Source organism: Vanellus vanellus, assembly GCF_965231255.1.
Source record: "Vanellus vanellus genome assembly, chromosome: 13".
NCBI lineage: Eukaryota > Metazoa > Chordata > Aves > Charadriiformes > Charadriidae > Vanellus > Vanellus vanellus.
Window position 1 is genome coordinate 18,148,506 of NC_138918.1, and position 13,855 is coordinate 18,162,360.

The window sequence follows — 13,855 nt, forward strand, 5'->3', positions numbered from 1 at the left end:
AAACTTGTTTAAATTCTTACTTTTTTTCATCTATTTTCATACACTTCTACAAATATGACTGTACTCTACTAATGCAAGTGAGTCTCTGGGGATAATTGCTATGGATTTAGTTTTGCTTGGATGCAGGACCAGTCAAAATCTGAATTCTTGCTTGTAAGAATATGCATAAAGTAAGGGTCTCTGGAGTGTCAGTGCTGCATTCCAGCAGCTGGTCAAAATGGTGCCTTGCTTTATAGTCAATTAATGTTCAGAAAACAGTAACACTCATTCCAAAATGTGGAGACCCCATTGTGTCTTTGTACTGATAAACATGCATCTATAACTTCTGCTCAGCATCATACAGCCTGAGAAATCAGCTATATGTTCCTTGCAGAACAAAGTATTCATCTATCGTGGGAAGGAATATGAGAGGAGAGAGGATTTCCAGGCACAGCTGATGAGTCAGTTTCCCAGTGCAGAGAAGATGAACACCACCTCAGCACCTGGAGAGGATGTGAAAAACTCTCCTGGTCAATGTATCCTTGAACACGTGGGAGATTACAGAATGAATGTGGGTTGGGGAAACCTTGTTTTTCGCAATAGTTTATCTGTGTGGGACAATCATTTTTTAAAAAGGATGAAAGTTTATTAATGTGGCTGCTCAGTTTGCAGTTTTACTTATATGTCCTGCGTGTCTTGTATGGCTTGTTCCTAAGATGTTTGCTCCTGGTTTTCTCAGAATTCCAAGGATTCTGTCTCTTTCTGTCATTGTAGAATCATTTAGGTTGGAAAAGACCCTTTAAGATTGAGTCCAAACATAAACCTAGTCTGCCACTAAACCATGTCCCGAAGTACCATGTCTACGCGTCTTTTAAATACCTCCAGGGATGGTGACTCAACCACTTCCCTGGGCAGCCTGTTCCAACGCTAGACAACCCTTTTGGTGAAGAAAATTCATTCAAGTTCATACAGGACTTACCTTTATTATCTCTAAATGGCAAAAACAGTGATGAACGCTTGAATTGGCCAAGTTTAAAGCAGCAAACTGTCAATTACCTCACCTTCCTAGCTGTTGTGTCATGATATTAAATTCACGTCTTCCCTGAACATTGTTCTGACTGGCGCTGCACTTGGGTATCACCTGTACTTCTTGGCAACACAAATATGCCTTATGTCACTCTCAGAAATTTCCCTAGGAAAATTAACTCATAAACATCATTAAGCATCTTTTAGAATGCGCTGAGTTATTCTTCTTTAGAAGTAACCTAACAGTTGCTTGCATGCATTATCTTTTTCTTTGTGTTCTGATTTAAATCATTGCTGGCTGAGCAGATATGAGATTACCTCATTGTACCAGACATTTTTTTTCACATGTTGATTTTCCTTTATTAATTTTCAAGGTAATATTGTAAGACTTCCCATGCTCCTTTGAGTCTATTCTGATAGAACCTGCTGGAGGAGAAAAGGAATGCTGCTTTCTTTTCACACTGTTGGGACTGAAGCAGAGAGTATTACAGACTTGTCTAAAATAGTACATTAAGCTTGAGAGCAAAGCTCTCATAAGTCTGTCTTGTGTCTTAACTAATTTTTTTTTTTTAGATTATATGCTTCAGTCTTAAAGTAGAATCTGCTCAAATTTATTTGCAACTAACAGGTGATATGCACCGCTTAGGCACTTAAGAAAAAGCTAGAGTCTAACCAGAGGGCATGAGTTTTCAATATACTGAAATATGTAAGAATACATTTACTTACAAATTCAGTATTTAACTTAAAAAATAACACTTCCATAGGAAAAGGAAATATCAGGTAAAAGGGCTGCTCAATTACAGATTTCAAAGATGAAGTGCTAAACATCATGACATTATGCATGCCTAAAGCTAAATAGTGAAACTGTTAACATCAGATGTTGACGTTATTTTTGTGAGTTGGCTGGGCTTTAAAATTTAATGAATGATTCAGTGTGATACATTCAGCTACAGATATTCAAGCTCAGTAAATAATAAAAATATGCAGTTCAAAATGAATATTAATATTATACTCACTGGTTACTACTGGCAGATTTTCCCTTTTTTTGGCAAAGAAAGCTGCACAAATGAAACCCTGAACCTTGCACATTTTTCATCTGGAAATGTCTTTTTTTTATATTTTTTTTATTTCCCCCGCAGCCTACAGTATTTCATACTGATAGTTAATAACATGACCTTAACTTTCATGATTTCAGATATCCAGTGTTTTACAGTGCAACCAGTCTTGGAGGAGCAACCTAGATTCAAAAATAAGGCAGTACCTGATCAAATTATAAAGTGAGTGAAATTCTGTAATAGGTAATATAATGAAAGTCAGTCCATATTCCTAAACTGACAGCCATTATTTTGTGAACTCAGTCATTTACCAATGAATCTTAGAGCTTTTATTGTCTTAGTTTACTGACTTGTATTCCCTGGAAATTTCATGAAAGAACATCTACCCATCTATGATTTAAAGAACAGCATATGGTTGCAGGGTGGGGAGGTGAAATCCATGCTTTGGGTCCAAGTTACTGAGTTTTCAACACAGCTTCTTAGACAAGTGACAGTGAGGGGGGTCTTGGAGGTGACTGGCAGTATGAGAATGGTTGAGTTGAAGGTTCTTGTACAACTGAATCTTGTTATGACTTACCTTGCCACATGCAAAACGCATGGTGGCAAAATGGTTTCCATTGGTACCACGGTCAAGATTTTGCAAAGGAATAAAGCAAATGAATCGTCCAAAGTATTTTGAGAACAGACTGGCTAACATTTCCAAATTCCTAACCCAACGTAGAACAGGTCGAACATATTACTTGCTCTTAAGTAAGTGTTCTGACTACGTGTGTGAAAAGTGATGGTTCATTCTGAAAGCTGATGCCAAAACTGCGTACAGTACCTACTGGAATATTGGCTGATTTCAGGCTTGTGAGATTTTTGGCTCCATATCCATCATATATAAAGGGGGATTATAATAAAGATGGAGAGAGACATTTTAGCAGGATGGAAGGCAATGGTTTTAAACTGAAAGAGGGTAGATTTAGACTGGATATATGGAAGAAATGCTTTACTGTGAGGGTGGTGAGATACTACTGGCCCAGGTTGCCCAGAGAAACTGTGGCTGCCCCATCCCCAGAGGTGTTCAAGGCCAGGTTGGATGGAGCTTTGAGCAACCTGGTCTAGTGGGAGGTATCCCTGCCCAGGGCAGGGGGCTTGGAACCAGATGATCTTCAAAGGTTCCTTCCAACTCAAACCCTTCTGTGATTCATATGTTTGCAAACATGGTCAATAGAAGCTGTTGCTTGCCACTAACACCTGAATGAAAAATTTCAAGATAGTATTTGTTAACTTGTAACTTAAGGACAGCAAAATTACAAGCACCGTCAGTTATGGCAGGCCTTATTTTCTCCCTATTCTTGTCAGTGCCTTGTGAAAGCATAAAGTATGACTGTACCTCCCCTAACTGAAACTGGTTAAAACAGGCATTTTAATCTAAAATTTCTCCAGGTAAACTGAGGCACCTGCATTTTTAATGCAAGAGAGGCTTTGCAATGCCTCTGCACTTAAACACTCAGACTAAATCCTTCAACAACACTTGTATTATGACTTTCCAGAAAGAGACTGAAGATAGAAGGCTGCTTTTTGACAGCTGAGATGAGTTCATTTCTAACTGCTCCACAGCTGGATTCAAACCAGGTGTCCCCTCCTTTGTCTGCAGCCTTCTGTTTAGAATCTCTACTGAAATTGCAATTGATTCAGAGCGGAAAAATAAGAATCACCTGCCCACATACACCAAAATAAATAAAGCAGGTGCACGCACAGGTCTTGTACTACAAAATTAAAAATAAAAAAAAAATAATGAACTGTGGTCCCAATTTCAACTCGAATTCATTTTAGAATCCTTAACTGAAAGACAGCTTACAAATCTGGTCCTGTTTGACTAGATTTCAGTGTAGTGCCAGCCACGTTTTGAACTTGTAATAGTTTTATTTAGTGAAATGCACCACATAAAGTACAATCTCTTGTCACATGGGAGATTTTTTAATTGTTTGTCTCAGCTGCAGAATTCAGCTGAACTGCTAGTTTCATCCGGTCATAGAGATTTATTTTTATGAGTGTACCTTTTTGGGCATTTAATTTTTAGTTACATTAGTTGATGGCAATGCATTTATTCTGTCAAAGAGCTTCAAAATATCTGTCCTTTCAGATGGGACTGTATAAAGGGATCTGACTCGATATGGCAGTGTTTTCCACTTTTCTTTTCTTTATTGACGAAGATAATCTTAGTAGTTTGGGTGAGAAATCCTGTGCTAGGTCCTATGACCTACCATACCAGAAGTTTGCTTAGCTCAACAGTTTGGGGTCTTTCCATTTATTTGTTTCTCTAGGCTTGCAAAACATGGCTTGGTTTTACTGTAAGGTATTTCTGAGATATCTTTTTGCTCCACAAAATTTGTTTTTATTTAACATGGCTTTATATCTAATTCATCTTTGAAACAGAAACTACAAACCAAAAGGACAGCAAAATACTTAGCCAAAACTGTGCAATCTCTGTTCTTTCAAAATAGCCAGTGCTAAAAGCCAAGTGATTACGAGTTTAGCAGAAATATGTGCTCACAGAGATCGCAAATGATTCAGTAGCTAAATAGACTAGACCATGACATGAATTTGCAATAGATTCTTTACACTGATTTCCCTTTCTACAAGTGTTTATATACATTTTCTTATCTATCACAAGAAATTGTTATTAATAGCTTCAAATGTTTAGTTTATTGAATAACTAGTGTTTGGCATTGTGAGCAGAATTTTTAGACATCATTAAACTGATTTGGCATGCGCTGCGGATGAAAAAAACCGTGTATTTCAGTCCAGGTAAATATTTCCACTCTGTTCAGTCAGTTATTTTTAACAAAATACACTCCTTAAGTATGCCATTATAAAGCAGGCATGCAGTGTGCATGCTGCAGCAAGAATAAAGGGAAGTAAAAATGTTTTCTACACCTTCTTGTGTAGGTTTTAACATTAATCTGGAAGTTCTGGAATTTTTATACCTGGAAATTACACCCGGTTACAAGCTGAAGCTTAATACTTGTAAAATACTGCGTGTTATAGATAAAGTAGTTGTCTCCTGAGTTTTCAGTGAAGTGCTTTTTTTCTGAGCAGTAATTTGCTTTTAATTAAAAACTCAACTGACTCAAAATGAAATATATCACTGTAATAACAAGATCCATAAATTTCTGAATTCTGCATTTAACAATAGTCGTCTTTAAATCTTTCAGTTTTTATAAGTCCAACAATGTGCACCGGTTTCACTATTCAAGACCAGTCAGAAAAGGATCTGTTGACCCTGAAAATGAATTTGCTGTAAGTAAATGAATTACAGATTGATGGATGCGGTTCTAGTAGCTGTGACTGAATTTTGATCTAGATCCTTTTTTAGTCTCAGATTACTCCTTACAGACACCCTAACTTTATAGGATCCGGTTAAAAAAAAAAAAAAAATGCAAGATTTCTCTATTTTAGCACTACTCCTATGTAGTTACTCAATGATACCTCACAAAATTGCAGGTAAACATTATGTAATTACGTATGTTCAACACATTTGTGTTAAGCAGTAACATTTTCTGGTACAGGCTTTCCTTATGAAATGAGATGACATGTAAATAAACATCAAATGGTTTGCCTCTTATAGCTTCCAACACTTTTGTCAGCTGCCAGCTTGGCAATGAGAGGTGCGTGTTGTCTGCTTTCATCGGTCCTGTGAAATCTTGACAGACTAGAGTACTACCTATATAATTTTTATTCTCATGCATAATGTTGTAATGCTGAGCAATAGTCTTCGTTGTTTAAATATTCTAGGAAATCTGCAACACCATAAATTATTTTTCAGTGTCATGCATAAAAATGTGGTAAGTTTCTGTATTTTGATTTCACAGATATCTGATACTTTATAGTTTGTCATGAAAAGCAAACCATCCAATCTTTACAGCTAAAGCTGTGCTCTTGGGATACTGATGGGATAAGCCATTAATTTCTAAAATGTACAATTTCAGTTATGTGTATGCCAATCAGTAGTGTCAACAGTTTCATGTAAGGAGCTTCTGACCCACTGTTAAATTAAATATTGCAGATGCAAATTCTACTTGATATCCCAGCTTTGCACTGTATTATTAAGACTCATGATGCACGTTGGATTCCTTTGCAAACTGGAGAGTTTTGAAACCATTTATGAATATACCTTGAAATGGCTTTACACAAATTAAATCATTAATATTTTCATTGCTGATGACAATAGATAATATGCATGTCTTCATTGGTTCATTATTATGTTTCTTAGTACTGATATTATAGATGAGCTGGTATTGGTAAAAAAAAGAGCAGTAGAGTAAATGAACTAGTGGCATTTTAAAATGCCAATAGCTAGTCTTGTTCGGAAGAGGAAAAAGAACGAAAGAAGTAAGAATGCTGGCAAGTTCTTATAAGGCTATTACTGCTTTTAATTGCAGAAATGGGTTTTGAAAGCGGAGGGAGGAAGTATAATCTGGGTAGAGGTGAGAGCAGATCATTTAGTCACAGTCATTCCATCTGTAATGGCAAAAGCAGGAATAGATACTACAATATTCAAGGGTAATTTTCTTTTTTCTCTGCTTGGTGCAGGCTTAGTGCCTGAAGATGACCTAATCTGAAATCAGAAAAATGATTTGTGCAAATTGCTGTGCTAGACTCATTTTGCAGTGTCTTTTTATGCAAAATGCGCACATATTTTCCATCTACATTCTTTTCAGTCTGACATTTCAGAAGGCAGAAAAGATTAAAGTTTAAATACTAATGTATCATTTTCTCCCTGATATCTTTTTTTAATAGTCTATGTGGATTGAGAGAACATCATTTCTTACAGCATACAAACTTCCTGGAATTTTACGATGGTTTGAGGTTGTCTCCATGTCACAGGTGTGTATTAACATGCCAGGAACCTGTAAAACATGTATCTCTATGAATCCTCGTGTACAAAATAGTTGGCAAAATTATCATGCAAAGTTATTGTTATTTACTTATTTTTATACATACAAAACTGTTACTACTTATGTTTTATCTTTCTACTTCTGCGATCAATACATCTTACATCTGATTTATAGTTTCAGGACCAAGTCTTAAGCGAATTGAACAAATCTGTGTTGGTTTGCTGAAGTGTAAGAATGTTGTTTATATACATGAAGTTTTATAAAACCCAAAAGACCTTTTTATCTCTTTATAAACCTTAGAAGTCTTTTCTTTCTTTACAGACTACAATTAGTCCTTTAGAGAATGCTATTGAGACTATGTCCACAACAAATGAAAAAATTTTCATGATGATTAACCAATACCAGAGTGATGAGAACCTTCCTATTAATCCACTCTCTATGCTTCTGAATGGAATTGTCGATCCAGCTGTTATGGGTGGCTTTGCTAAATATGAGAAGGTAGGAGATTTTAAGTCAATGCAAAGAATATATTAAATACATTATATCATAATGCTCCTACATCCTTTGTTCAAAGTTGAAGCGGAATGTGGGCTAGGAATATGAAAGCCATAACTCCACCGATTGAGATGCTTGTAACCTGGTTACATATGTCTTTGAAAGCAGAAACTTGCAAACTAGAGTAACTGAAGCTCAATATTAATTGCAGTCATGAGGGTTTTCATGTACATCTGAGATGAGATACCCCTTTTGTAATAAAATAGGCTCTTACACGTCCAAGGGCTTAGTCTAGAGTAAATGAATCACGTTTATCTTACAGTAGGTCTGGAGTATTTAGATGTGTGTTATCAATTAAACAGTCATCAGGTTTTCTCAGTAACTGCAGCCATTCTGCATAACAGCTTTTGTTGTTAAAAAATGGGAATACAAATAAAAAATGTTCTGGCAATACATGGAAAATGGAATGCCTTAAGGAATGGAATGGTAGAAAATTTGCCCCTTAGGCCACCTTGTGAAGGCAGGGTGGGTGAGAAGGCAGGAATGTTAACTCATACAAATTTAAATTATAAATTATTAATTTTTAAAGTTCTGGTTACCGCACAGCTTTAGAGCTCTATTATTTCTGCCTGCTATTTCTTGATGAAAAGCATGTGGAATGCGCAGTAGGCTCAGCACATCAGATAGACTGGGATAGTGCTGAAAAGATGCCCTACATATATTATAGCCGTGTGTATATATATATATATATGAATGTATATACAAACATAAATTATATGCAGTAAGCATGACACATTCTGGAGGAGCATGACTTACGCTGTGTTAGTCCTGACATATAATTTGTTTAGATATTTGGCAGTCATGGACAAATAGCTATGTTCTTTTGTACCTGGGGGATAAAATCTTTGGGCAGCAAAAGGCAGTGTATATGCAATATCTGGCTCTGCTCATCTAGGAAAGAGTTCAATTTCTTTATTGTATAACACTGGCTAACATCAGTAAGTAGGGCACTTGAATAAAATGATTGTTTATCAATGTAAATCATGATACTCCAAATTTATGCCTTTTTAGTTTCAGTGCAAGCTTAAAAAAAACAAACAGTAATGGGGTTTCGTAGTAAGGGTTTCAAACTCAGAACTGTTGGGTAAAGACTGAATATCTTCCAAAAAAAAAAAAAAGAGCACCTCAGTTCTGAACTGATAGAATAAGAAATTGTTACTAGCAGCAGCTGCTAAAGGAGCTTGTGTATGTCTCTCTTATTTGAGGACCACTATCATGGTCACCAGCTGGAGTCAATGGAGCAATCACTGATTTTTTTATCTGTCAAAGTCACGGACTGAACTATTTATTTATTTTTTTGTCTGTCTAAGGCTTTCTTTACAGAAGAATATATCAAGGACCATCCAGAGGATCAAGAAAAGCTGAATAGACTCAAAGATCTAATTGCTTGGCAGGTAACTTCTTACTGACAGCAGTTATCTGAGGCTTTACAAGCTATTCCTTTTTTCCGTTTTTCTGTTCCTTTCTAGCATTTAGATGATTGTGTCATTTTTACTGTGTTTTGGGGGGTTTTGGGTTTGGGTTTTTTTGTTTGTTTTGTTTTTTTACTGTGTCCCCAAAGCAGGGAGGGGTAGAGGAATGAGAAGATTCTTGTTACAAACATGCTGCCTATTTCTGTGATGAATTCATAGTATTTTTTTGAAAAGGGACTCACAGTAAAATATTCTCTCCTAGACTGTTCTAAACCTTCTGTTTCAGAGTATGTATAGTTGTAAAAGGGCTATCTATTTATTATGCTATTTAGATATTAAGTTTCCCTTAAGTAGGAAAACGGGCTTCAGTTCCTTCAGTTTTGATGTGTGTAACAAGAAGCATGTATTCCACTACTAAGCCACTATGATCACTGACAAAACAGCATAATTCCTTACCCTCTGATGTGGCATGTGATTGATAAAGCATTCTTGGGGATCTAAGTGATCCCATCCTTCAGTTTTTTTTTAAATCTGTGCCTAAACTGGAGAAATGGCTTAATTACAAAAAACACATCTTAATTTCCTGAGGAGTATCATCATTCTAGTGTCCATTAAGAGTTAGATGAAATGCTGCCTGAATCAGGGGAGTTACCCATACATCTCCTTATGTCCTAGGGAAAGCAGTAGGCCAGAAAAGTACTTTGTAGAACACATCATTCAGAATGGCTTATAGTTAAAAGGGATTTCAAACTCAGGTTGTATTCCTGGAGACAAAACTGAGAGAGCATAACAAGTCTCCTGTTATCTTGTTATCAAGTTCTCTTGGGAAATAACTTTTTCCTGGAGGTGGGAGTTCATTGTTGTTGTTCGGTTTGGGGCTTTGGGTTTGGTTTTTATTTTTTTCACTAGAAACCTTAATGGAATGCTAGTTGTTTACAGGGCTTATTTTCATGCTGAACGACCCTTCAAGATTGCTGCTACATGTCTTTTGTGTGACAAGTAGCATGGAAGACCATTAGTGACTATTTTTAAAAGGTATCTCCAGAGGAGAACTGAATGCTCTCCCTATACTAGCAGCACTGGTTATTTGTTGTTTTATTTTTAGTGTACATATGATAAGCCAACCAACCTGCAGAACCCTTTTGTCCTTGAAGAGGCAAATGCACCTACGCAAGGTGGTAGCAGAAAAAACTCTACTTTTCCTGAGTTTCAAAGGAAAATGGCTCTTTCCATTGACCTAACCATTTGTTATGATAATGGAGGGAAGAAAAACATGACCTCAGAAGTTATCAATTCCATTTGCATTATCTATTCCAAATAGAAATTACTGCCATTGATATATGGCAAAATGAATGACTATGGGAGAAGAGACTTACTTTTTTGCACCTAGGTAGTCTGTTAAGAAACCACTAACTGCTCAGTCCTCTGAAATGTATATGATTTAAGTGAGAAAGAACTGTTTGCTGTGTAAATGAATGGGCATAGTAATTGCTATATCACGGCACAATATAGTGATCTCCTGTTCAAGAGGGATGTTAGTAAAATTCCAGATTAACTCACACTATTTCATATCGGAAGTAATTGGCTCAAGATATTTCTGGTCATGTTCCATGTCTCTTTCGTTGTACTAACTCACTAAAAAATTCTTCCTTGTTGACTTAATCTTATGCCATCCTTGTGAGAGGGCTACAGTGTCTCTGTTTTATAGATGAGAAACAGCAAGAATTAACCACATTTATTCCTCAGCTGAAATAAATCTTCCAAATAGTTTTAATGGATTTTTTTTCAACTATTGTCTTAATGTATTTGAAGTTTCTTCCTGTTTCATTTTGATTCATCTTCGTTTGGTTATTAGTTTGAGTCACCAACCTTTACAGCTTTCTGCTGTATTGTTGCCCACCACGGGCTCTGTATATGATTGCTCAGTGGATGTAGTGGTATAAATTGAACATAATATCATCTGGCAATTGGAAATAAAGTGGTAATTTATATCTATCCCTGTAAATCCCTCTGAAGAGGACAAACAGATTTGTCTGTAATAGGTGGGCTTTAATCATATGTTTTGAAAAGTTATATTGAAATTGAACTTCCATAAAACATGATCAGGTAAATGGGGGGACTGATGTATACAGCATTAATAGTATTTATAGGGTCAGAACACACACAAAAAAAGCGTGGAATCTAAATGTATTTTATAAAAAAGCCCCACACGTTAATGCAAAATAGCTAAAAGTCAATGGTGAAGGAGTTAGAAAAGGTTACTGGCAGAAGGGTAGCTGAAAGTACATTGCACAAATCTCATATCATCATCTTTAAAACTGAAGAGTAATGAAATGTCTTTATAATTTAAAGGGAAGCACTACAAAGTTTCTCCTTGTGAATATGTTTATTATTAATTAAACAGTATGTCAAAGTGTGCTGTCCATTATCTTTGAAGATAAGAGTTGGTTTGTTTGCTTTTAAGTGGATGATGTTACACTAATATTAACAGTAAATATGACAGCAATATAATAGCAAAGGAAAGCTTTGTCGGGAAGAGGGGTTAGGAAGGTAGTATTACCATCATATTTGCTTCATAAGATTTTTTAATTATTATTTTATTTGATAAGCAAGCCGTTCCTTCTGACAAAAGAGGATTTTTGAAGAAATTCAAGTGTGTGGGGGGTATTTAATGAACAGATAGACCTTTTCCTAATCTTTTTATTAGGTGTTCTCCTTTAAGGGAGTAGGTATCTACAATTCTCCCTGCCCCCTAATTTTTAAAAACTATTGTTATGTTCCTTATTTCAGCTCTAGAAGGAAGAATCAGAGTTCTTAACCCCTTTGGTTACTTGTCACTGACCACAGCCTAAGGGATGAGCAGCAAAAAAGAAAAGCACAGGGGTAAAATTGAGCAAAGTCAGACTGGTTAGTGCAAGCTGCCTCTGTTCATGGCTTCATTCGTCCATTTTTGTATTGAAGCATTATCTTACTGAATTTTCTGGTGATGTAGGGGGTACAGAAGAAGCCTGCAGAGTAAAATCATGGGAAAGGAAGAGGTCACCTCCAGTAACCAGGCATTAACATACTAAATTGCTGCAGCAATTGTTGAAGTGATCCCATGATTAAGCCCCCAGTACATTGATTTAAACCTTTCCCAGTCACTTAATCCTCCATTTGAAAGAAAAGAATTTGAAACCACCTGCCTGGAATCCACTTGGATATTTTTTCATCCCTACCTTCTCTCTTGTAAGCTATGGCAGGTACCTTCATAAGCAGGTGGACTAGTAGTCTAAAAATTGTTCAAACTCTTGCATGGGGTGTTTAAACTCATAAGGGATTAACATTAAAATACATAGAAGAGAGAAAACAGTCACTATGAGGCAGCCAACGTTCTTCAAAAATTTACTGAGCAAACCTATTTTTCAAGAGCGTTTCCATCTTGCACTTGCTGCTAAAAGCTGAGATCAATTGAGAAATCTATATGCCAATCACAGTAAGAATTTTTCAATTGACTTAGCACATACTTTAAATGAAGTTAGAGGTGTTGTCAGACCCAGTTTAATATTCTCACTTTTTTTTCTTCTTTTTTTTTTCCCCTCTTAAAGATACCTTTCCTTGGGGCTGGAATTAAAATTCATGAAAGAAGAGTTTCTGATAATCTTCGTCCTTTCCATGACCGTATGGAGGAATGTTTCAAGCATTTAAAAGTTAAAGTGGAAAAACAATATGGAGCCAGAGAATTGGTATTGCTATCCTTTTAACCTCTCCTACAATTTCTCTCCACTTACTACACATCTTGTTCTTCTAAACAAAACCACATACTGAAGTTTTGCTGCTTGTGGGGTTTTTTTTGTGATCTGAAGGTAGTAGGACCTGAGTTTTATAATCAGAGAGTTGATTCCGTTCTGTGACGTATCAAATATTCCTCATTCTGGAAGACTTGGAGTATTTTAATATGTCTATTAAAATTGCAATTATTTTCCGCCTTATTATGGAAGTAAAAGCTAATTCTCATGTTTCTTGTCTTTGTAATTTTTCTTAGCAGTTTAGGGCTTTGATCTGCAATTGCTGTCTCCCTTTGCTAGCCACTTCCAGCTGTGTTGTGAAGTAAAACCTATCATGTCTATAATACTATAAATGTTAGTTGAGACCAAACTGAAATACACGGGAATTGAAGGATAACTTCTAAACACAAACTCTCCAGACAATTCTTGAATAAAATAGTCTACCTGAGCTTGTGCAGGCTAGCAAGAATTATGTTGGCTGGTTTTTGTGATTGAACACTAGTTGCTTTGAAAATTATTTTATGCTGTTGCTTTCAGTGCTGATGATTTTATAAGAGGATTTATTTCTTCTATTATAGGGGAAAAAGCAAGTTTCTAAACTAAATTTTGGCTATTGTGCTGGGTCACACACCTATATGATGAAAATTCTATATATTTATCTCAGTGTGTTTGTCTTACTTTCAGTCCCATGCCATCATCCTTGCGATAATAAAGAGGCTGTAACCCACAATTAGCAATCTTGCCTAATGCTTGAACCCTTCAGCTCTCACAGCACTTAAAAAAAGCTACCTATTTAAAATCTGGCAAGAGCAGAGCATGCCATTTATTACAAGATTTATTACAAGATTCTGGCTATTCAACAGATGAGCAGCATGTAAACTCTGCAAAACACCTGAAAATAATTCCTGAAACTACAAATATGTTTAAGGCTTCTGCTAGACATCAGAGTCTTAGTGAGAAATGACATCAGAAGCAAAGAATTTGGGATATGAAATTACACATGAATTTTTAATATTTTCTGGATAACCAAACAAAACCCTGTGCTTTAATATGTAATGTTTTTTAAAAGTTGTTCATATCCTGTTTATAGGATAAAAATTGAAGTAGGCTGGAAAAGTAGTTTATGGTAGTTTATGGTAAAGGAGGCATGCTCATCCCAGGAAATACGTGAACAC

At 36.0% G+C, this 13,855-nt stretch overlaps 1 protein-coding gene across 1 annotated transcript in view; it reads left to right on the forward strand.

The window, feature by feature from the left end:
- The window catches only part of DOCK2 (dedicator of cytokinesis 2), a gene marked incomplete at its 5' end in the record, with an annotated part of 219,255 nt that overhangs the window by 196,587 nt on the left and 8,813 nt on the right, over nucleotides 1-13,855 (forward strand). Inside the window, 7 exons of the mRNA XM_082489775.1 lie at nucleotides 374-515; nucleotides 2,201-2,282; nucleotides 5,264-5,348; nucleotides 6,849-6,935; nucleotides 7,268-7,444; nucleotides 8,812-8,895; nucleotides 12,501-12,638. Of these exons, the coding sequence (XP_082345901.1) occupies nucleotides 374-515; nucleotides 2,201-2,282; nucleotides 5,264-5,348; nucleotides 6,849-6,935; nucleotides 7,268-7,444; nucleotides 8,812-8,895; nucleotides 12,501-12,638 (795 nt within the window). The remainder of the gene's footprint in view (nucleotides 1-373; nucleotides 516-2,200; nucleotides 2,283-5,263; nucleotides 5,349-6,848; nucleotides 6,936-7,267; nucleotides 7,445-8,811; nucleotides 8,896-12,500; nucleotides 12,639-13,855) is intronic.